General features: G+C 36.7%; 1 protein-coding gene across 3 annotated transcripts in view; it reads left to right on the top strand.

The window, feature by feature from the left end:
- Nucleotides 1–17,346, top strand: part of PRDM5 (PR/SET domain 5) — a 203,333-nt gene extending 185,987 nt beyond the window's left edge. Inside the window, exons 14-15 of one of the 3 annotated variants that reach the window (XM_045880502.3) lie at nt 159–263; nt 9,446–17,346. In XM_045880502.3, coding sequence (XP_045736458.1) covers nt 159–263; nt 9,446–9,610 — 270 coding nt within the window. In that variant the 3' untranslated portion in view covers nt 9,611–17,346. Of the gene's footprint in view, nt 1–158; nt 264–9,445 lie in introns of those variants that run through there. The other 2 variants (XM_045880501.3, XR_010409521.1) reach the window with 2 other exon arrangements.
- The last annotated feature ends 8,285 nt before the right edge of the window (nt 17,347–25,631 follow it).

The following is a 25,631-nucleotide window of genomic DNA, read 5'->3' as shown; positions in this document are numbered from 1 at the left end:
GCTGTTTCTCCTGAATATTTAAAATAACTCATGGCACCCCTTTGGATTTGCTGCGGCACCCTACAGAACTAGATAAAATACCACCACCCCCATACACCTTAGTAAGGAGGGCTCTAAGTTCACTCATATTCATGGCGCTCTCTTTCCACTGACTGCAGGAGAAGCCATACAAGTGCTCAGAGTGCAGCAAAGCCTTCAGCCAGAAGCGAGGCCTGGATGAGCACAAGAGGACGCACACTGGAGAAAAGCCTTTTCAGTGTGATGTGAGTTTGGTTTCTCTTTTCTTTCCCCAGTGTCCTCCAGTAACAGACATGCTGGAAGTGTGTGTGTGTGTGTCTTCATCTGTGCATCTATGTGTATATGTATGAGTGTGTGTTTGCTTTGCAGTGCTGGTCTTTCTAGTAATGTCTTGTGCTGCTTGTATCTTGTGATTGCATAATCCATGTAACCACTTTGTAGTAATTTGGTTCACCCTAGTTTGCTGGCAGCAAATAAACTCTGATTTTCTTCAAGGCACTCTTGCACCCTTTTTTAATGCAGTTGAGTTGTTCTTTCAAGGTATAGGTGCGTGATGATTCAAGGCAGCTTTCATGTGTCTACCCAGATCTTTGACAGGTTAATGACACTTAAACCAGAGATTTAACTGGTCGTAGATATTATTTATTTTGTTACAGCCTAACCATGAATTTCTAAAACATGAACAAACTCCTTTGTTTAAATAATATTGCTAATTGTTTAGATTCTCTGCTTATGACATTTGAATTGAAATGAAATTATCAACATAGTTGTTTACACTATTTATGAAAGGAAAAATACTACCACTGTCAGTAAAATTAATCCTAGCATTAATTAATTAAGGAAAAAGATTGGTTTCTTGATGCACAGTGTCATGATTCTGTGCAAGATTGACAGTCGACGGAAGGTTGACACAGGCTTTAGGGAAAACACTTGGATGCTTATTTCTAACATAAAAATAGCAAGAAGAGTATTAATGTAGCTCAGTAGAAGAAGAAGCATTAAAGTTGTAGTGTGTGAAATTGCCCAGTAGAGAATTCTCTTTAAATGTGGAGGGAAACTCGAGGACTTCGTCCCATTGGCATATCCCAATGGATAAAGTATGGGGTAAGCAGTCCACATGAAAGGAAACTCACAAACACAAGATGTTTTCCTTGTCCTTCCATGAAACGTTGGTGGTAAGGTTAAGGCAACAATGTACTCCCAGTGGGCCTACTCATAAAAATACCTATATGAACAGTGAACTTCTTTAAGGCAAGAAGTACTTGTAGAGAAAGAAATGTACACATGTAGAGCTCTAACCTGAACCAGAGGTACAGCCCTAGCTTCATAATTTCAATTGGTTTAATTCATTGGTGCTTTTATTGGAAACATTTTCATATAGGCAAAACCTGTTTAGATTACTTAATTGTACAGCTACACAAACAATTGATGGGACATAGAAATTAAATATTAACTGTGTACAGACACCTTCCTACTGTCACATTCAACTCAACTTTCATTTATGCTAAATACTTTGTTGACTACTTCCTAAGCTAAACTGGACCATGATGTTATTTAAAAAAAAACTGTAATGGGGCGCCTGGGTGGCTCAGTTGGTTAAGCGACTGCCTTCGGCTCGGGTCATGGTCCTGGAGTCCTGGGATCGAGTCCCACATCGGGCTCCCTGCTCAGCGGGGAGTCTGCTTCTCCCTCTGACCCTCCCCCCTCTCATGCTCTCTGTCTCTCATTCTCTCTCTCGCAAATAAATAAAATCTTAAAAAAAAATAAAAAATAAAAAATAAACTGTAATGTTACAAGCATGGTTTTTTTCTATTTACTTCTATCTCATCTATTTCTATCCTATTTTCAAAACTCTCTGATCCTTATCTGTGGCTCAAACTGGTCCATTGAGTAGAGATCCAATGCCTCCCAAACCTCTCTGAAATGCAGCCTGCTCAGTAGAGAGAACTGGTTGTCTTGGTTCCAAAATCTTATCCTCTTAACCTACTCATTCTGGATAGAATTCATCCTTTCTCACGCATTCCCAGTCTTTCTCCTTCCTAAATAACACTCAAATCTATTACTTCCTCTCAGTTTCTAGTTCCCCTAGCAGTGCATAGCCTGCACCCTCCCTGTGTTTTATTACATTCAATCTCCAGTGTATGTGTTCTCCACCCCACCAAGGTAATAGTATTTTTTTTTAATTGAGATGAAATTCACATAACATAAAATCAGTCATTTTAAAGTGAACAATTCATTGGCATTGAGTACATTAACAATGTTGTGCAACTCTCACCTCTATCTCGTGTGCAGACATTAATGTCCCAAAATAAAATTCCATACCCATTAAGGAGTTATTCCCTACTCTCCACAGACCCTGACAACTACCAATCTTCTTTCATTTCAATAGATTTACCTATTCTGGATATTTTACGTAAATGAATCATATAGGATGTGACCTTTGTGACTGGCTTCTTTTACTTAGCATAATGTTTTCAGGGTTTATCTACATTGTAGCATGTATCAGTACATCATTCTCTTTTATGCTGAATGATATTCCATTGTATGTATATACCACAGTTTGTTTATCTATTCATAATTGATGCACATTTGGGTTGTTTCTCCCTTTTGGCTCTTGTGAATTGCTCTCAGACGAATGAATGTGCATATAGGTATTTAATTACCTGTTTTAAATTCTTTGGGGCATATACTTATGAGTAGAATTGCTGTGTCATATGGTGATTCTGTTTGATTTTTCAAGGAACTGCTGTACTGTTTTTCATAGTACCCGCACCATTTTATATTCCCACTGGCAATGCCAGAGAATACCAATTTTTCCACATCTTTGTCAACATTTGTAATTATTGTTCTTAAAATTATAGTCACCTTAGGGCATGTGAAGTGATATCTCATTGTGGCTTTGATTTAAAGTTCCCAAAGGATTAATAATAATTAATAATAATTAATAATAATATTGAGCATCTTTCTGTATACTCGTTTGTTGGCATTTGTATCTTCTCTGGAGAAATATCTATTCAAGTCTTCTTCCCATTTTAAAATTTTATTATTTGTCTTTTTGTTGTTGAATGTAAGAGTTCTTTGGATATTCCAGATACTAGACATCTTCTTACATTCCATAAGTTATCTTTTCACTTTTTTAATAATATCCTTTGATGCACAAAACTTTTCAATGTTGGGGGTGCCTGGCTGGCTCAGTCGGTAGAGCATGCATGTCTTGATCTGGCTGTTATAAGTTTGAGCCCTACTTTGGATGCAGAGATTACTTAAAAAAATAAAATCTTAAAAAAAAACCATTTCAATGTTGAAATCTAATTTATCTGGGGTTTTTTTTCTTTCCCTTTTCTTAACATGCTTTTGGTGTCAGATCTAAGAATTGTCAATTTCAAGGTCATGAAGATTTACTCTCCTGTTTTTTTCTAAGAGTTTGATAGTTTTAGCTCTTACATTTAGGTCTTTGATCTGTTTTAATTTTTTGAATATAGTGTGAACTAGGGGTCCATTTTTTTGCATTATTTTTCAGTTTTTCACCATTCAATGTGATGTTAGCTGTGAGTTTTTTATAAATGCCCTTTATTATGTTGAGGAAGCCCCCTTCTATCCTAGTTTTCGGTATTTTTATCAAGACAGAGTGTTGGATTTTGTCAAAAGCTTTCCTTCATCAACTGAGATGATAATTTTTTTTATCTTTTGTTCTGTTAATGTGGTGTATTACATTGTTTGATTTTCATATGTTGAACTACCATTGCAGTCTGGATAAATCTCATTTGGTCATAACTTGTAATCCTTTTAATATGCCTTTGAATTTGGCTTATTAGAGTTTCTGTTTTTTGTTTGAAGATTTTTGCATCTATATTCAAAGGGGATATTGGCCTAGAGTTTTCTTGTAATATTTTTGTCTGGCTCTGGTATTAAGGTAATGCTGGCCTCACAGAATAAGTTAGGAAGTATTCCCTCGTCTTTGTTTTTTGGGAGAATTTGAGGGGATTAATGTTAATTCATCTTTAAATGTTTGGTGGAATTTATCAGTGAAACTGTCTGGTTTCAGACTTTTCTTTGTTGGGAAGTTGTGTGTGTGTGTGTGTGTGTGAGTGTTTGTTTTTTGGTTTTTTGGGGTTTTTTTGGGTTTTTTTTTTTTTTTTTTGATACAATCTCTTGTTCCTGGTCTCTGGAGTTTTTCTATTTCTTCTTGAATCAGTTTTGGTTATTTGTGTGCTTCTAGGAACTTGTTCGTTTCATCTATGTAATCTAATTCGTTGGCATACAGTGCATAGTATTCTCTTAAAATCCTTTTAAATTCTTGGGGGTCAGTATTTACATCCCAGTGTGATTGTCTCAAAGTAAACCTAATCACGTGCTTCTCTGTGATAATGTCTCACAACCCATAGGGTAAAATCCACCTTCTTACTTGACTGAAAAGTTATTCTGGTTTTTGTCAGTTCTTATTATTAAAATCTTAATAATCTCTTATCTGTCAGTAGTCTGCATTTTATTTGTACCAACACTGAGTCTCCTAAAGCAGTGATGCTGTTCTGCATCTCTGTCTCTTGTTCCGTGTGGCTTCATGCACTAATCCTCTGCCTGGAAAGTCCTCTCTATCTCTTGTTCACACTGCCTGGCATTCTCACACACACACACACACACACACACACACACACACACAGATGACATTTGAGTCGCGTTTGAGCAAAATTGTCAAGAAAAAACTGATATATGTTGATCTCAGTTCTTTATAATTTTTCTCAAATGCCACTTCACTCATCAACACTTACCCCTTCGGCGCAGTCATTCCATGCCTTGCAGTTCCCCTGGCATGCCATAGCTATTGAGCTTCTAGTATCTTTGCTACTATCCCTATGGTGATGACTTCCAAATCTCTCTTTCTCCTGCCTAGATTTCTCTTTTGAACTCTAGGCAGATATTTTGAAGCTGCCTGTAAGACTTCTCTCCTATATTCCAGACTGAAATCAGTATCTCTCCAGCCTTCTCAGTCACTCAGCATGTTCCCTTTACCTGTACATCTCTCTGAGGGTTCCACCATCTCCAAATAACCCAAACCAAAGCTCTGAGCCTCGTGCCAGACATTTTTCCATGACCATCATCTAGTTGAGCTTCTATTGTGGGAAAGACACAGTGACTCAGTTTATATATATTCTCTCTGATCTTCACTACACCCCAGAAATACCCAGGTATTATTTCCACCTCTGTGAAGCAACTGAGGCTCACGGAAATTGAGTGACTTGCCTCTTCTCTACCACTTAAAACTGGCCAAGTCAGGATCCTAGGGTTCCAACCCAAGTAGCTCTCATTCAGTCCCAGTAATTCCTGACAGTCTTTCCTTCTATATATTTCTCAAACTTATTTTCTTCTCTAAATTTCCATTGCCACCTTTACTCCTCTCTTTTTCTCACCCCTGACCTCCATCCCAGTAGCAAATCCAATTGGCTCTACATTTAAAATAAGTTGAGAATATGAACACTTTTAACATCTCCCCAGCTACCATCTTAGTCCCCTGCAGTAATGCAGTCGTTTCTTAATTTATCTGTCTTTGATCTTTGCTCCTCCCAGTCCTAAGCTTGCCACCCAGAGTGATCTTTCTAGAACCTGAGTCAGATTTTATATATTTTAGATATAGATTGTATATGTATTATATTTCACTCATTTGCTGAAACCCTCCAATGACTGTCCATCCCATTTAGAGTGAAAACCAAGGTTTTACCATGGTCTGAAAGTCCATAGGGATCTGCACCCCCATCCTCCTACCCCAACTGCTCTCTCTAACTTCACCACCACCATCCACCTCACTCTGGCCACATCATTTCTTTGCTGTTTTTCAGACACACTAAGTATATTCCAATAAATAGGTTTTTTTGTTGGGGGGTGGGGTACGGTGCCTGCTTCCCTGGCCTGGGACACCATTCTCAAGTATCTTTATGGTCTTCTCCTGTACTTATTTCAATTCTCTGCTTGAATTCTTCTCTTTCTTATTTCCATTACTTTCTTAACCCTCAGCCCGTATTCTTCTCCTTTATGCATCCACCTGAAATATTACATGTTTGTTTGTTTATTTATCATCGATTCTAAGTTCCATGACAACAGAGTTTTTTTTCTTTATTGTTCATTGCTGTGTCCCCAGGCCTAGAACATCCAAAATAAGAAATATTTAGTGAATATTTTTAAAAGCATGAATCGATGAATTAGTAAGTGCTGTCTTAGTTCATATCCAAATCATTTCTGGCTTAGAGTGGAATAATAGTATTGACCATGCTGACTCCAGTTTCATACTCTTGACCTTGGTGACTAAATGATATTTTAGTTTTAGTCTCTATTTAGAATCCTTTAATGAATCCCCACCACTTGCAGAAGATACTTCCAGTGTCTTATTATAATTACCAGGATCTCCAGGGTCTGGCTCCAGCCTTCAACTCTAACTTCTTTGTGAAGTTATTTCTCTTATTTATTTATATCAATTTATTGCTCTAATAATCTATTTCTTCAGCCTTGGTGAACTGTTTTCACCTCCCCACATGAACCTTGCTCATCACATCCCTGTACATTTGCACGTTCTCTTCCCTCTCCCTGGGATATCATTCCCCACCTTACGACATGATAGCCCCCATACATCCAGGAAGACTTGATTGTGCTCTCCTCTGTTGCTTCTCCTAGCGTTATGTTCATGGCATTGAAAATATTTCTCTTTAGGACTGGGGGCTCCACAGGGCAGGACAGAGTGCTCTTTGTCATTCTGTTTCTAACTGAAGTGGCACAAGGCACATTGTATGTGATTGATAAATATTAACTGAAGATGTTTGTATAGAATTTTAATATTATCCCTCAAGGTACTTCAGTAAATGTGTTTTTTCACTTCATTTTAAAACAAAATCAGTTTACTGCTAGCCTAGAGAAAGAATAAATATTTTCCTATTCTTTGGCAGGTGAACTAATACTAATTTGGAGTAGGTGGAAGGGTTGGCTAAGAAATTTAGGTGGAAATAAAGAAAAGGAAGCATCCCTGTTGCACTATTTGAATTCTTTCTTGCTCTCCCTTAATTTTAAAATGACCATGAATGTCCTTGCATTTTACTGATTTATACAGAACATCAGTTTGAAGTCTCTTAATGACTACACTTAAGTTCATGAAAATATAGCTTTTAACATGTAGGTAGTCACTTTTACAACTGTGACATCAGCTATCCTCTACTGACATTTAATTCTCTACCCGGCCCTCATTCAAAAATCCATTGGGATGTTCTCCTCCCAGCTCCTATGTGGAGCTTCTAGGATTCCTTAACTCAGAGCCATTATCAATGACTTCAGCATCTTTCTCAACTTCCTTTTCATTTCTCCAGCTTGCTGCTGCTGTAATTTTCCCATGGTGACCATGTAAATGAACTTGACTTGTATCCCTCACAACACACTGGTGAGCTGAACTGTCTGAGAACCTCCTTTATTTTTTTCAAAGAGGTTTTTATTCCTTAAAAATGGTGTCAGCCAGACAAATGGAAGAAGTACAGTCAGCTCACATATCTTTGTTTGAAGTTTGAGCCTTTAATAATAGTCTGTCCTTGCGGTTGTAAAGACCCTAAACCCAGACTGCATAGGTTTAAATCCTGGAAACCACTTCCTAGTTCTGTGACCTTGGACAACCTGCTTGAGACACTGAAGTGAATGTGTCAGTTTCCTTCTGTAAAATGGAGCTCATAGTACTAGTATCTACCTAAAAGGGTGAGGTGAGGATTGCACAAGTTAATGTTTATGAATTGCAAAGAGTGGTTCCTGGCACATAATGAAAGCTGTTAGCCCTTCAACCTAGTTCCTGTGCCAAGCACTGAAATGAGACAGTGAACAAGACATTATGTCCCCTGTGCTCACAGAACTCACATTCCTGTGGGGTATAGACATTGAACAAATAAACTTGAATTGCATTCTATGATAAAGACTGAGAGCAATTTTAAAAAAGGAGGGGGAGGCATAAAAGAATACTTAAGGAAGAAGTCTCTGAGAAGGTAACTCTAAGTAACCTAAAAGATGAGAAAGAGTCAGCCATGGGGAAGAGAACATTCCAGGCTCAGGGAACAGTATAAATCAAGGCCTGTAGGTGGGAATGAGTCTGGGTATTAGGGGAGGTAAGAAGGCAGGTGGAGCTGGAGCATCATGAGAAAGAAGGGATGCAAGTGAAGTTGGAGAGCAAATTGATGGGCCTTTTAACCATGGTAAGGAATTTATTTCGAATCTACTTTCAGTGGGAAGCCAATGAGGAATTTGGTATCTATTCATTACGTGGGGTTTAGAGAAGGAGCCAGGAAAATAGAAAATAGGGGATACATTATAATTCTATGTTATGATAACAAATTTTGATTACACTTATAAAGACAATTTGGAAACTTAGAGTTTCTTTTATTTGAAAATAATCTCTATAGTTACCTTCTTTGATTTCTCTGGAATTATTCCATAGCCTTTGGTGTACTTAATTGCTCAAAAGACTTACCTAGCTATCAAATATCTTATCTACCTTTCTTTAAGTCAACAAATATTTATGGAATGACTACTCTTGCCCTAATGTTTCTTAGACCAGTAAGGAGACAGACATAAAAAAATCACCTAATAATTAATTACATTCGGGGTAAGTGTTATAAAGGAAAAGTAAAAGCTACTATGAAAGCAATTAACAGAGGACTTCTGGCAGACAGATCATATACAGACAGATCATAACTTCCCCAAGGAGTTAGTAAGAGGAAGATACATCAAGAGAAGTGGGAAAGTACCGAGGCAGGAAAACCTTAAATCTTCTGTGGTAATATAATATTTTTAATTATTGGACTGTTAACGTCTGTTGGGCCAGATGGCGATGTGGCAGAGCTTATATGAAGTAAACACTGGATGCCTTAGTTAAATGAGTGTATATAATAAGAAATAAAGAATTGGAATTGTGGGTAAAAAACTTCCACTTAGGATGCTTAAAGCAGTATTAACCTTTTACTTCATAAATGGGACTAAATTGAAGGGATCACTGGTGAGACATGTCTTGTGCTATTTATGTCATATGGAGAGATGCCCTCTGGGCCATTAGGCATTTTGTTTAAGAGGTTTAATATAAAATTGTCAATACACTCCATCATGGGAAGAAAGATACTGTTCCCCAGGAGTTGTTTCTCTAGACATGTTTAAATACAGTAGTGGAGGGGGAAGGAGGGTGGCTAGGATGTAAAGGACACACACATTAAATGCAGCTTTTGGGAACTATAATTAATTTTCTTTACCCTTTAGTTGGGATGTTAAATTCCATTTATTTCAAGCAATTTTTGTTCTTATGCCCATCCGTACATACTTGATAATAGGACTATGCATAATGTATATTGTATAAATGATAAATTGGCATATCTTCAGGTTTTTCAGTATAATATGATTGGTATCTTTGCGTCTTTTCTAGGTTTGTGACTTGGCTTTTAGCCTAAAGAAAATGCTGATCCGACACAAGATGACTCACAATCCCAATCGTCCACTGGCAGAATGCCAGTTTTGCCATAAGAAGTTTACAAGGAATGACTACCTCAAAGTGCACATGGACAATATCCACGCTGAAGCTGACAGCTAATGGTAGCTGTAAAGGAATTAAACCATTTAGAAGGGCTCCTAATATGAAACCCAGATTTCTCTCACCTGATTAGCATAGCAGAAGTAGCTAAAAGTAATTCACTGGTCTCATAGTACTTATTTGCCTACCTTTAGAGTTTGTAGATGCTTATGCAAAAAAAAAAGAAAGAAAAGAAAAGAAAGGAGAAAGAAAGAAAGACAAAAAGAAAGAAAGAAAGTCCTACTTCTACCAAAAAATGGTACAAATGGAAAAGAAAACTTTGTAGCCTTGCAAAATACTGCTTGTGCCCTGTTTCATAAAATGGAAAAAGGAGTCATGGCTTTCCTTCTTGGCCACCTCTCTGTAATGAAGTTTATTAACATACTCTTTATTAGGCCTTTTTATTTTATTGTCATCTTTGTGTGTGTGTCTATGTGTGTGTGCATGCATGCACATGCTGGTTATTACAACTGACTACTACTACCAGAAAGAAATTAATATACCAAAATATTTCATTGCAGATGAGGATAAGGTTAAGAGTTTTTAAAGTATCAAGCATGATAACAGGATAAAACTTGCTATTTTGTGAAACAGACCAAAAGTTGATTTTACTTACAGCTCCCTACAACAGTTCAGTTTAAAATAAAGAGGTATTTAAGAACTAAAGCATCTATTGAATTATTCTCATTTTAGACAATTCTTAAGAAACATTATTTCCTTTAATCATTTAGATGAAGACATTCATGGTCTGCAATACTTTTGTAAGATCTGTATAAGACCATACACTTAAATATATATCTAACTGATCCTCCTGAGTTTATTCTAGTTATCTTTAGAAATTAACAATATTCAAATACATATAACTAAAAATTGAAACAAAATAGGTTCTCAGTATTTGCTGACTGACAGAGTGTCAGCACATAGTGACATTACAATAGTAGTTATGATGAACCTAGCCCTTTACCTTCTCATTCCATAAAAGTGCACAGAACATGTTGGTGCAGATATAATAGAGTCCTCGGAGCATTAACATTCTGTTTTGCAAAAGACATTTTCCAGAATCTTGGCAGTAGGTGATTCTGAAACACTTTGAATTACCCTCAATCGTCCTATATAATTAGGAATCCAGAATAGAAAATACAAATCTGGCGGGCGCCTGGGTGGCTCAGATGATTAAGTGTCTGCCTTCGGCTCAGGTCATGATCTCAGGGTCCTGGGATCGAGTCCCGCATCGGGTTCCCTGCTCAGTGCAGAGCCTGCTTCTCCCTCTCCCTCTGCCACTCCCTCTGCTTGTGCTCTTCTGTCTATCTCTCTGTCAAATAAATAAATAAAATCTTAAAAAAAAAAAAAAGAAAGGGGCACCTGGGTGGCTCAGTCGTTAAGCCTCTGCCTTCGGCTCAGGTCATGATCCCAGGGTCCTGGGATCGAGCCCCGCATCGGGCTCCCTGCTCCGCGGGGAAGCCTGCTTCTCCCTCTCCTACTCCCCCTGCTTGTGATCCTGCTCTCACTGTGTCTCTCTCTGTCAAATAAATAAATAAAATCTTAAAAAAAAAGAAAAAAGAAAATACAAATCTGGCAATTGTTATGATTGAAATGATCACTGATGCTTAAGGAAAATTGAAGCAAGAAGCTTAATTTCTTCCTTTAAGTTATATTTCAATAACATACTTGAAAGCAACATACAATGAGCAACTTGTTTTGAGAGAAGGTATGATAAAATATAATAGTGATGTCAAAATAGCATAAAGGAGTCCAAAAACCAGAAGAAAATCAAAATGAAGTCCAAATCATGAATTTTTCTACTCAGTGCTCAGTCAAAAAGAGGAAGTATAATATTAAGGAAATTGGTTCTAATGATTTAAGGAGAAAAGTTATCTGAAAACACAGTTCTCTGAAGTCAGGAATCTTGTTTTAGAATTATATTTTTGCTCAGTTCCAGTTTTAAAAAGAAACATAAAGATTCAATATAGAGATTTAAACTCTGTAAAAATACTAAATTTGAAATTCACCAGAGATAACTTTAAAAAATATAAATCTCAGATTATAATTTAGAAGATATCTAAGTATGGTTGTATGTAGCATTTTTGTATCTGAAATTATAGACTGTATTTTATAAAAATAGATTTTGGTCTTGTTTCTCACTATGTCATTTGTTTCAACAGTATATTTTTAGATCTAAAATGTTTCCAACCTAACATGACAGTGTGCTTAATATCATTTGAATATAAAAGGACAGCTGTAAAATTGGGTAGTGCGTATTATTTAAGCACGTTCCTTCCTTTGGATGCTACTTCCTCTGTATGGGATGCTTCATATCCCGATTATGGGATGAATGTGAAACTTGAAGAGAAGCCAAATCCCATTTTGTATAATCTCAATGACTCACAATTTACAGATCTGGTGTAATTGGAAATTACCCTTGAAACCATGTTGTCGCCACGTTGCAGAATAAAACTGATGAGGAAGAGGTGCCGGGCCTTATCAGGCTGAAGGTTCATAGTCAAGGAAACTTGAGAAAATGGTGTGGAAACACCTACTGGTCCACAGTCTTTTCTTTTCAAAGCCCTGAAACCAAAACAAGTCCTTAGAAGACTGTGTGCTGTTACCTCTATCCAAAAGATGATTATTTATAAGCATTTCAGATCTATTAGTATTCGCGTCCTGCAAATTTTAAATCATTTAGCAATATCAAAAAGATGAGAATTGATTTTATTTTTAGGTTTGATCGAGAAATTAAGAAGATAAATAGTCACAGAGGAAAAGTCTTATTGGCAAATTGGAGTACAGATACCCACTTGGAAGTGTTTTTCTCTGCTTTTCTGCTATAAAAGATTATGGCTCAAGTACTTTCTTGGGAACAGGCCAAATTCTCAGGTACCCATGAAGTCAGGGCTACATAATTTTAAGAGCTATTCAATAATATGGGTGGGTTCAGGTATCTTCTTATAATCATTATCTTCATGTGTTAACATTCAAGATATTTACATATCTTGAATTCCTTCTTGTTTCACAATCACTAGCTTATATTATTTCCATCTTGTTCTTTTTTTTTTTTTTTGGTTTTTGGCTAGACGGGAGACTTTATTGATTAATCATGACCAACAGTTGCAGTGTAAAAGTATTCATCAGTGATTCATTCTTAGGGTTTTACAGGATAGTTAAAATGCTACTTTTAAGAAACATGTTTCTCATATCATGGGTGTATGTGCGTCTGCAGAGGATCACTTATTCAGTGTTTTAAAATGCAAGTACATTGCTTTGCTCAAAATTCTTCTGACCTATTGCAGCCAACCCATTGGATATGTGTGAATATGAATCATAGGTCTTACAAACCTTAATTTGTGCATGAAAGTTTATGTGCTTTTGTGTCTCCCAAAGCTGGAAAGGAAGAAAGGAAAGAGGTTAGGTGTTGGGAATATTCATTTTTTTCCTTCACAAATCTAAACATTGCTTATGAAAACTTACGGTTGTGAATATACGGAAATGGGTGGGTAGGAGGAAATTGTGCCTCTTTAAAACCATAAGATTTTATCATTAATATTGAGGTGTATTTGCGTGTATATAAACGTAGCATTGTAAATATAGCAAAACTTCAATAGCATTTTTATTTTTTTATAATCTATAATAAATCTGTATAAATCACTGCCACAGTTGGTCTTAGCATTGTATTTTACTATAAATCTGACTAGCACAGTTCTATAGTAAAATCCAAATGAACATTTTAAATTTGGTTTTGATGAAAGAAGAAAATATAATTGCTCTTACTCCCAGGCCTCCTGCTTTTATAGTTCACTTCTAAGCATTTCTAAATCTGGAAAATATCTCTACATTTAAGCCGAGTTGGTCTCAGGGCAATAAGAGAAAACAACTTCCTTACATCTCATCTCATTGTTGGTCATACATAAACAACATATAAAAAGGAACATCACTAAAAACAAAAGAAACTTGATTTATAGAACCATCTCTGAGCAAAAATAGTTTGAATTTCACAAATATAATGTAAGGGTGATAAGAGTTACGGCTAATGTTTTAGGTATTCCTTTTTTCAAAAGCAGTGTTTCATTATCTTGATGTTGCCCCAATCTTGTGAGTCTTACCTGATAACAAAAAAAAAATCATCATCATCATCATCATCATCATCATCATCATCATCATCATCATATGTCTCCAAGGAGTGGATTTGGAGATGATGCATTCATTTAAATTTGAATTTCCCAGAATCTGCGAGACAGTAGTTCTTTGGAGCTGACTCTCATAGCTTTGACTACCTTGGGCTCAAAACCGTGTTATCACCGCAGGTTGTTTATTTGTTATATGACAAAATAGAAAACTAACTCTGGAGTCCTCAGCATGAGCCATATCAGAATATTCTAAATTCCCTAGGCTCATGAAATAGTACAGAGTGCAACAACTAGCTATCTTATACTAATGGTGTTGCTGATTCAATGTCCAAGTTTATTTTCTTTCTTTAAAAAAATGCTTAACACAATACTATAAAACAAATGTTTGTATTTGTTACAAAACAGTCTCCCTAAATATTTGATGGCATATTGAACTGACTAATCCTGTAAACATTTAGGCAATTAGAATAAGATTTTATTCCTTGGGCCCATGCCACTCTGGCATATTACATAGCAGAAGGAAACTAAGATTTTGAGTGATGTTGATAATTTATGTGCTGAAAATTGAGAAAGAATGTGGGACCACTGAGACTTGATGATCTAAATTAATGTAAAGGAATTCATATGAAGTATCAATGTTTCTGACAAGATGCACTATAAACTTACTACTAGGAATTAATTCCACTTAGAAAGCACACACAAAAAAGTCCATTTGCCTTTACAAAATAGGATAAAAATGAAAAGAATCCCAGCTCACAGGGGACACTTGAAACATTCCATTACTTCATTTTTAAAATTTTGTCTTCTTGGAGAATATCAAGTAATGCTCTTTTCTTTAAAGTTAATTTTGTCTGACATCTTTGCATAATGTTTGACGGGTATACCTTCCCCCCCCTTTTCTTCTACTGAAAACTGTTCTGTGAGTATATGTAAATTTTAGATGTGTTTCTAATAAACAGCCTATGGTAAGATTTCACATTTTTATCCTGTCTGATAATGCTGTGGGCTTTTCAGGCTGTGATGATGAATTTTCCCTGCCTTTCCCACAGTCTCATGCAGCCTCCATTCAGATGTCTAACTGGGCTTGTATTGGAGTCTGTACTCAGAGAGAAATGTGCTCCTTACACCCAATATACGAAATTCATCATCACCAACGTGTAAATCTGATAAAAGCCTGACACTGTAGACGTAATCCTAGACCCTCCTTTGTATGGTTCTCGTTGACCCAAGGTAGCTACTGATGCACAGCTTAAAGCAAAAGAGATTCCTTAAAAAGTATTCCAGGGGCTTTGATAGCATAGATGCAAGTATAACTGCCGAAATCTGAACTGATACCCTACCATTATTGGGATTTAGTTGTTGAAACAATGTATCCTCTGTTTGTTCTTTAGTATTTGATAAAGCAACCCATAAAAAAGGGAAGTGCATTGGCTTCCAAGTCTCTCTCTCTCTATATATATTTTTTTCCTTTCTAAAGTAAGTATTAGCCAGCATCTGGAAAGCTGAAATTGCCTTTGATGAAAAGAGGGCCTGAAATTAACTTCTATGAAATCAAAGCAAAATATATAGTTCCTATGCTAAGTAGGAATATAAAAGTATGGAGACGGGGAGATACCACATTTATTTGATTCTAAAACTTTTATTGAAATTGGCAAACTGATGAGTCTTCTGTGGAATACTACATATAGTAAATAAGACTTCTGAAAAGTTAAATTTTATGGAAATTAACCAGTCACTACTTTTGACAGCCTTAAGTCTGGTTTTATTATTGAAATCTAAGAAATCCTCTCCTGACCTCACATTTTTGGTAATCAGGTTTATCACACTAGTGAAAGAACTAACCATTCTCAGCTCATCTTCTGCCTGGCAAATAGAGCACACAGCATTCTCCAAAGCTTGAAATAAAATAGAGCAGTGTCAAGTATAACGCACGAAGTGTCGCCTTCAGCTTTTCCTGCTCTTTTCATTTCTTGTGCTATTCAGCTGCTGCATAACTTCAGTGTACTCTCCAGTTTCACCTTCAGCTGGGCTTTGAGGGTGACAAGTTGGTATTGTTCCCGGACTCAAATTATGATATTTAGGATATTAAGTTGTATCCTTTCTGCTCTCACTATAAAGTATGAAATTGGGGCAGATGAATTTAGTTGATTAGGGTATTATTAGACTAATTTGTGAGTTGAGCCAATTGGCTTTATACTGATAAAAACTATTTCATACCCCTAATCATGGGGATTCAGTAAAGGGCATGGAGCTTATGGCTTACTACAGATCCTGAGCGAGAGGGTGGCACAAAGTCATGAGGATTAAAAGAAGAATTCAAAATGTATGTCCTATAGACAGGAATACAATACTCTTCTAAAACCGGATATGTTGGAATTAAAATTTCAGGTAAGAGTATTACAGTATAGGAATTCGGATGTCTTTCCTAAAGCATGTATGTTATACAGCATTGAGATTAAACCCCCATCTCCTGACTTCTTTTTCTCTCTTCTCTTACTGGAGATCAATCACATCACACTTATACAACACCAAATCTGAGTCTGAATTTGATATATGTTAATTTCCTTAACAGTGAAATGGATTTAATAGCATCTACCAGTGGCTTTGTTGTAAGAAATAAATCAGAAAATGCATTCTGCAAAGGATACCTGGCACATAACTGGGGTTCAAGAAATAGTAATGCCCTAGTGTTCCTCCAAGTAATTCCCTTGTCATCTTGTATATGCTATCAGACACTTCCACTACGGGGCACCTGGGTAGCTCAGTTAAGTGTCTGCCTTTGGCTCAGGTCATGATCCCAGGGTCCTGGGATCGAGCCCCGCATCGAGCCCCACATTGAGTCCCGCATTGAGCCCCGCATTGAGCCCTGCATTGGGCTCCCTGCTCACCGGGAAGCCTGCTTCTCCCTTTCCCGCTCCCCCTGCTTGTGTTCCCTCTCTCGCTGTGTCTCTCTCTGTCAAATAAATAAATAAAATCTTAAAAAAAAAAAGAAACTTCCACTACTCTGCAACATTCCAGCTCATGCCTGGAAGCAAACTTGTCACAAGCCAAATTAGATAAAACTTAAATGTATATCATTGGTATAATTACAGTGATAGAAGCATTTCATTTGAGAATGTTTTTGAAAATTCTTACATACTGTATCAACTTAGCACATTATGCTTTAACTAAATTACCTATTCTTTTAACTCAAGCATATAAATATTTTTGTTAATGCCTAGATTATCAGGTGTTTTTTTATCGTGCTAAAATTACATCTTGCTCTTATCTTAAAACATAATCTAATCAATAATTCTGATTTTATATTTGAGCTACCTCTTCACTAACAAAGTAGTAATACCCAAATGTTCAAATAGGGAACAACCTTATTCTATTATTCATATTTTAAATGGCATAACTCAAATGAAGCTCTGCTAACAAAAACAAAAACTGGGTGTTAAAAGTAATTTAATTGCATCAAAAACCATGAATTAAATCAAGTATGTGCAAATGAACATTAATACATCTTTCCCCTTTAAACACATTGAAAGAGAAGGAAGGAATTTTATGAGAAGATTAAAAAAACAGTAACGAGTAATTCATTTATGGCTAAGTTCAGCTATTACTTTGGAAAAAATAAGGTAAAAGTATATAACATGAGGTGAAAAATAAGGTCAGATTTTTAAAAAATGGTATAATTCAAATCTTGTTATTCATACAATGATCCTGAGATAATTTTTGAATACTGATTTTCTTAAGCAAATGAACAGTAGTGAAATATCCTAGAATTAAGGATATCTTATTATACAGAATCAATAGAGTTTATAGAGAAATTATTGCAAATAAAGATTCTGAAATATATTGGTAAAAGACAAAATAATTTTCTCCACTTGTTTTCTGAAATTTATACCACCAATATAATTAATATTTCAATTATTTAATTGCACAGTGTGTTAGACATGAGTATTGTTGCAAATTAGACAAACCACAACAGTGAAACATCAAGGAAAAATGCCTCACCGTGGCTGATAAAGGGAGCCCAGACAACTAGAAATGATAAGAAACATGAAAATCTTAAAGACATGATTTCCATAACTTTCAGATTTGCATTTTGATAACCTTTTCAAGCTCTGAATCCTACAGTATATTAGGGTCTCTGGAAAAAACAACAACAACTGGTTTTTCATGTTCTCTTTGGCATTGCTGTCATTAGAGGTTCCAGGAGCAATGGATTTGCTTTCCTCATCATTCATTTGGGTCTCATACTTTGTAAATTGGATATGTATATGGAACTGGTCAGAGTATATCCCTCTCTGTTGTTGACAAGGGTGTTATTACAGAAAATGTTTTATCAATTAAAATACCTTGTCTTCTATAAAGGGAAATATTGAATGCTTTGGAACTTCTGATATAAAAGGATGTGCTAAATGTTGAGGCTCACAGGACCTAAAGTTTTTTGTTGCTAATTGTTGCAATGTGTTTTCAGAAGGAATTTTCTGGACTGAAACATCAAGTGCTAACTGTTCTTTCTCCACACAAATCCCTGTGGTAGGTTGTTACATGAGTGAGTCCTGGTGAATCATGATTCTTGGCATTCATGACCTTGTGAGGTCTCTTCCCACATTGACTCCGGCTTGGCCTATCACATACTTTGGCTGATGGGAAATATACAAACATAATCAAAAAGCTATGTCTCACTTATTGGCAATGTTGCCAACCTCTATCATGTAAAGAAAGGTCAGCATCTTTAAGGATGAGAGAACACATGAAGAAAGAGACCTAGCCATTCTATCTAAGCCAGATCTTAGTCAGCCCAGCTGAATACAGTCACATGAGGGAGCATAGGCAAGACCAGTAGAAGAACCCCTCACCCAACCTACTGAATCATGAGAAATAATTATTGTTTGAAATTCTAGCGTTTTAAGGTGGGTCGTTTTAAAGTTACAGATAACACATTCAGAAATTAGTATATATTAGTATGAAGAGGGTTTTTACTTTAAGAAAAACCTAAAATATATGACTTAGGCTTTGAGACTAGGCAGTGGATATATAGGCTGGTAAAAAGTGGCAAGTAAGCTGCTTGCCAAAGCTGGAGGAATGGCAGACAAATTTTAATGGATCCTGAAAAAATGTTGGGGAAACTGCTATTGGAAGTTTGAAAAATAGTGATCTGTGTCTTTTCATCATAAAACAATTTCATGACTGTCCCTGTAGTAAAATGGAAGTTAGAAAATTTGTACCGAATGAACTTGTGGATCTAGCTTAAGGAGATTTCCAACAGAATGATGGAGTTGACTTCTTTGTGTGTGATAAGATATGAAAAGAGAAAAATTAAGAAAGGATAGTTAGGTTGGCAAACAAAATTTAGAAGAAATATGTATCCAAGTCTTGCTGAGTTGAGGAACATAGAAAGGTTTTACCTTTCTGATCTCTCCAGCCAGGGCTTTTTTCTTTAGCCAACAAATTCTCAAAGTAAGAAACAGCCTTAGCGAGAAAATCAAATCAGAGGTGTTGTCTATAAAAGCCTTCATTAAGAGCTCAGAAAGATTGAAGGTGGTACCTAGTAGGCCCCCAGTTCAACTAGACAAAATATATTTCTAGGAATGTTAAGGGTGTTGTTCCATGGCACTTTGTCATTCCATGCAAAGTAGAGAAACATATTTCTGAAAAAGAATTATTGATGTGTCATTGGGGACGCAGAGTAAGTTTCAGTTAGATTCATAGAATACCCAAAGAGCATCAGTGTGGATTAAAAGGGACTGAGTCAGTTCAAAATGAAAAAGCATCTGGACACCAACATTCTATGGGAAGGAAGCAGACTGGAAAAACTATTCAGTTATTCAAAAAATTTCAAACACAGGCCATTTCCTATGGAAAAGGAAAGACTTCCCTGAGGATAGAACCAAGGAGGAGAACGATTGATGAGAACCACACCTATAGAAGAGACCCAGGCTCTACTCAAGAAAAGTCCATGGGCCCTGAATGGAAGCTCTGACAGCATATGTCCAGTGGGATTTCAGAATTTTCAAGGACTTGCTGTGTGCCTCTCATTCCAAATTTGTCATCTGTAAATAGACAGGTTTATTTTCTTATAAGACTATTCAAGTTATCTATTTCATCTTGGGTGAGTTTTAGTTGTTTGTGGGTTTTGAATAATTGGTCAATTGGACAATTTTGTCTAAGTTGTCAAATTTATGTGCATAGACTGTTGAGAGCATTCTTTTATAATTGTTTTTCTATCTTGAGGTGGTAATGATATCTTCTCCTTCATTCCTAATATTGATAATTAGTTTATTTTTTCTTCTTTTTCTTGATCAGTCTTGCTTAAGGGGTTATCAATTATACTGATTTTTTTTCAAAGAACCAGCTTTTTTTTTTTTTTTTTTTTTTTTGATGTCTGTATTCTATTTTATTGACTTCTGCTCTTACCCTTATTGTTTTCTTCCTTTGGCTTGCTCTGGAAGAACTGCTCTTCTTTTTCTAGTTGCTTCTGGTAGAAGCTTAAATTACTGATTAGAGACTTTTTTTTTCCCTAAAAAAGCATTTAATGCTGTAAATTTCCCTCTACATTCCACAAATTTTGATATGTTACATTTTTATTCAGTTCAAAATATTTGCTAATTTTCCTTGAGACTTTTGGCCCATGGGTTATTTAGAAGTATATCAATTAATTTCCAAGTACTTGAAGACTTCCTATTACCTTTCTATTGTTGATTTCTTGTTTAATTCCATTATGGCCAGAAAAATACTTTGTATGATTTTAACTTTTAAAAATTTGTAATGTTTGTTTTATGATCTAAGTTACGATATGTCTTAAAGTATGTCCCATGTACACTTTAAAAGATGTATTCTATTGTTGGTGGAGTGAGTTCTGTAGAGTCTATAGTTAGATTATTTGGTTAAAGGTGTTAAATCTTTTGTAGCCTTGCTGATTTTTTTTTCTGTGCTAGTTTTTTTTTTTTTTTTTTAGATTTTATTTATTTATTTGACAGAGAGAGATAGCGAGAGCAGGAACACAAGCAGGGGGAGTGGGAGAGGGAGAAGCAGGCCTCCTGCCGAGCAGGGAGCCCATGTGGGACTCGATCCCAGGACCCTGGGATCATGACCCGAGCCGAAGGCAGACGCTTAACGACTGAGCCACCCAGGTGCCCCTTTTCTGTGCTAGTTCTATTTATTACTTTCTATTATGAGAGAGGAGTGTTGATGTCTCCAATTATTATTGTGGATTTGTCTATTCTTTCAGTTCTGTCAGTTCTTGCTTTATGTATTTTGCCATTCTATTTTGTTGGGTGCATACTCATTTAGGAATGTTATGGGGTTTTTTTGTGTGTTGAATTGACCTTTTTATTCTTATGTAATATTCCTCTTTATCCCTTAGAACTACACCATCAGATTTTTTTAGTCTCCGATTTACAGGCAACAGATTGTCAGACTTTTCAGCCTCTATAACTGATGAGCCAATATCTTATAATACATCTCTTACTAAATAGTGAGAGATGGAAGAGAGAGAGAGAGAATAGGAGAATGAAGTTTCCTCTTGATTCTGTTTCTCTGGAGAACCCCAATTAGTACAATATTCTCTTTCTTTGCTGAGCATTTCTATTTTCCCTTTGTTTTCAGGAGTGCTCACAACTGCTTGCTGTAAGATTATTCCAATATCTGTGTCATGTTGGCATTGCATCAGTTCATTTTCTTTTCCCATAAGAGTTGAGATTTTCCTGGTTATTTGTTTTGTAATTTTGCATTGTATCCTGGACATTTTGAATATTATGAGACTTTGGGTCTTGTTTAAATCCTATGGAGAATGTTGATATTTTTGTTTAAGCAGGCAGTTGAATTGGTTGAGTTCAGGTCACAAGTCCCAATCTTCCTTCCGTAGGCTATAGTTCCAATGTCAGTTCCAAATCAGTTTTCAAATTCTTCGCAGTGCTTTTTGCAGTGCTATTTGGATCTACCTCATATGTGTGCCACCCTGTAGTCAGTCTTGGACCTGTGTAGTAGCATATCATTATTTCAGCTCCTAAAATTTTTGGCATGTGAAATAGGATCAGATCAGATTCACAGCTTAGAAGTGGACCCAAGAGGTCATAATCAACTTTATGAGGTTGCTTTTCTGAGTTCTTCTCTTTCCACAATCTTTCTGGTCTTTCCAGTTCCCTAGAGCTCCTCATTTTGGTCCTCCAACTCCGTATTACCCTGCTCTTCTGTATACTTCAGCAACTTCATCTGCATCCACAGTCAATTCCCAGGACAAAAGAAAAAACAGTGAGAGGAGAATTGGACACTACTCTTGTTATGGAAGCAACCACTGAAGAGGGAGCACATTTTTATTCCCTCAGGGTTTTGGCTCCTGTAGTTCCCTTTTTCGGGCTGTGTCTCATCACCATGGGATGACTTAGGGGATGGAGTGTGAGAGAACAGAAGAAAAACAAAAGGAAATAAGGGGATTTCCATACTCTCTCTGAGTCTTATATGTTTCTTTTCCTGCTTTGTGCACCAGAACTAGAGGGCTTCTATTTGCCCTCTAATGCCCACTTCATTTTTTCAGGGATACCATGAGGGAAAAGGTACTATACCCACCATATATTTATTCAGACTGTAATTCTGATCTTCTATCCTAATCCACATGCTATCATTTACATTTCAGATTTCTCAAATAACTGTTCTATGCAGTCTGTCCAGGTTTGATAGTTATAGTCAGTGAAAGAGGAACTCGCATTCAATTTTATCCCAGAAAAAGAACCCCATTCCTCTCTTTGAAGGGGACTGTCTCTTGTAGTCATCCATCCCTACCTCACTACTACATATTGGGTTAATAGATAACTTGTCTTTTTGTTCAGATCTCTGGATAAATAAGAGTTGCATGTGGGGATCCTCAATCACACCTGCACCAGATCATGAAATTATAGACTCAAAGACCAATGCCGTGATTGGATGAGACTTTGGAGTCTTGATAGAAATTAAATGTATTTTGAATATGGAAGGTACATGGATCTCTGGGGGCTGTGGTAGCCATGAATATGTACTACTCAGAGCTTCTGCTGTGGGGAGCATAGCTAAATGATGACTAGGGATTGCCCCTTTGGATCCTCCACTGCTTTCATGCTGAGGCCATGCTTCTGATGCTGACTTCAGGAGTAATAATGGAGGCCCATTCCAGTGAGCCTCAGGACACCTCTGATGTACAATTGTGGCTCAAAGTCTCCCCGTTGGCCTGGATGAATCTTTCTTAGACTCACCTAAGAGTCTGAGGCTCCTAATACCCCATCCTCTTTCTTACTTCTTTCACAGAGGAAGGAGTGACCTGGATCACAATCTGAAGGTGCTCCATGCCTTCTCTGGCTCTCTCCTCCTCTATCTTTTGCATTTTCTCTAATAAAGCTAATGCCTATCTAATCCCATCTTGGAAAATGCTTATTGGAAGACAGGAAATAACACAGAATCCAAGGACAAATTGCAGTAGATTGTTACTTGATATAGCATGATTTTTACCTGATGTATCATGCCTCTCAGTATCTCCTCCTGTGTGTCATCCCCCATAGTAGTCAGGGTTCTTCAGAAAAACAGACCAAAAGAGTATGTATTTTAAGGATGTAAAATTTGCAAAGGTACCACTGGACTACATTCTGGAGGTATGTCTTCTAATTGTGCATTGAGTGTGTGTGTATGTGTGTGTGCACATGCATACACATGGTAAGCTTTATACAGAAATGTCCTAAGAGAGTTTTAGGCAGTTCTAATCATTTTCTTAGATTTTAATCCCTGGAAAAATTATAATGATCTCAAAATGAATTTTATTTACTATATTTCAGAGAACCAAGGATTTAAAAGTATCTTTTAAAAGAGCTGACAAGATCCAGCCTATAGACGTCGGCTCAAATTATTATTATTTTTTAAAGATTTTATTTATTTGAGAGAGAGAGTATGAGCAGGGAGAGGGGCAGAGGGAGAGAGAGAAGCAGGCTCCCCACCAAGCAGAGAGACCCTGAAATCATGACCTGAGCCAAAGGCAGACACTTAACCGACTGAATGACCCAGGCACCCTGAAAACTACAACTTATAAAGTCATTTTTTTACTTAATGTAGCATTTAATTAGTTGAAAGAAAGCTGATCAAGGAGTCATTGGCTTCTAATACTGAGGTTCTATAGAAAACAAAACATACTAAGTTCTAGAGCAACTAGCATTACTAGAAGTAATCTTTTTTTTAAATTTTACATTTTTTTATTTTATTATGTTATGTTAATCCCCATACATTACATCATTAGTTTTTGATGTAGTGTTCCATGATTCATTGTTTGCGTATAACACCAGTGCTCCATGCAGAACGTGCCCTCTTTAATACCCATCACCAGGCTAACCCATCCCCCCCTTACTAGAAGTAATCTTGCCAGTGTGTTGAACAACTGCAGCTGTTGGTAGCCCCATTTCCAGAAGGCAACCTTTAGCACATACTGGTCCAAGATTTCCTACTGAACCATCAACTTGAATATATACATACTGCGAACTTCTGTGATACTTCATTTGATAATTTTTATAGTTTTTAAACAACAGCTATTTAATTAGTGTCAACTAATCTAAAAGATATTTGCAAATATGGCTGACAATTTGGGGATAGCCTGCAGGATAACCTGCACTTTGAAGAAGTCAAGGAATCCAAAATAGTCTGTTAGCCCTGGAGTTCTTGTCTATTGTGGTGGAGCTATGATGTGTACTGCTCCAATTGCTTCCCATCTGCAGGTGGCATTTAATTGTGAAATGGATTATACTCATTAGTTCTTATCATACTTCTCTTGTTCTGCTGACCACTATATGCCAAAATCATGGCTGTAACCAAAACAGAAGTTAAACTAGGCCATTTTTTCCAGTCTAGCATATTAACTCCTCGAGTATGACTTGAATATCTTTCAGATATAAGTGCAAATGAGCATAAGTATAATATTATTGATCATATAGCTACCCAGTGAGAGCAGTGGCAGAAGTTTCCAGAATACAATAATTCAAAAGACCTTTACATTTGTAATGTGACTTTAATCTTTGGATACAATTGGATATAGCAAAATTGACCTCAGTGGAAATGGAAAAGGTTAGAACAACCCACTAAAGTAGGGAGGTCAGTAATGAGAGTGGCAGAGAGGATGATGATACAGAGAAGTTTCCAACAGGTATACTATACCATTCTGGGTGTCTGGCAATAAATGCTCAGGCCATTCATGTTGTGGTACAGGTTGGAAGCAGCATAAGTGACATTAATACTATGCAGATGGGCAGACCCAGTGACAAGAGTCTGGGAACGGATTGGAAGACAACTGGTTTCATGGAATTGTGCTGATCTGCAAGGAGCAGACTCCCAGACGCTGAGTTAAGGTTCTGTGATGGGATGTCAGCAGCTAAGGCATCAAAGATTGGCCAGAGCTTATGTAGACAGTGTCCTGCTAAAATGAGACAGAAACCATTTAGTACTTCAGATTCAACAGATACCATATAAGGCTTGAGTCTCTGTGGCCATCTCTCGCCTACGTCATGCCAGATGTCAAAGTCTCTGAGACCTGTGTCATCCTAAGAACCTGAATGTAGGAGACCATGGTGTCTGAACTGTTGTTCGGAACATGCAGGAGTCAGATATTGCAAATATTTGCAGTTGCTGCGACTGATTTCATATAAAGGATGATTCTGTTCCTGGATTCTCAGAGCATCCATCTAAGTCATGCACTTTCAGTCAATGTTCAAGGTGTAAGTTTTCCAACAGTCTAAATGCTCTATCATATTTTCATCCTCATAATGTTCTGAATCATCTTGTTCCTAATGCAAACCACACCTTTCACCATCAACCACCCTGAGGACCTGCAGTGTATCCTCACCCTTCTATATCTTCTGAAACTGTCTGTCTTTTGTCAGCAAGCTCTCCTTTCAGTTTTTTCTGATTTTGTGCTTCATCTTCCA

Source organism: Mirounga angustirostris, unplaced genomic scaffold (assembly GCF_029215605.1).
Source record: "Mirounga angustirostris isolate CCGP_5_RB_7025 unplaced genomic scaffold, mMirAng1.0.hap1 SCAF_2, whole genome shotgun sequence".
Taxonomy (NCBI): domain Eukaryota; kingdom Metazoa; phylum Chordata; class Mammalia; order Carnivora; family Phocidae; genus Mirounga; species Mirounga angustirostris.
The sequence above is the reverse complement of the archived record's forward strand: the minus strand, read 5'-3'. Positions and strand labels throughout refer to the sequence as shown.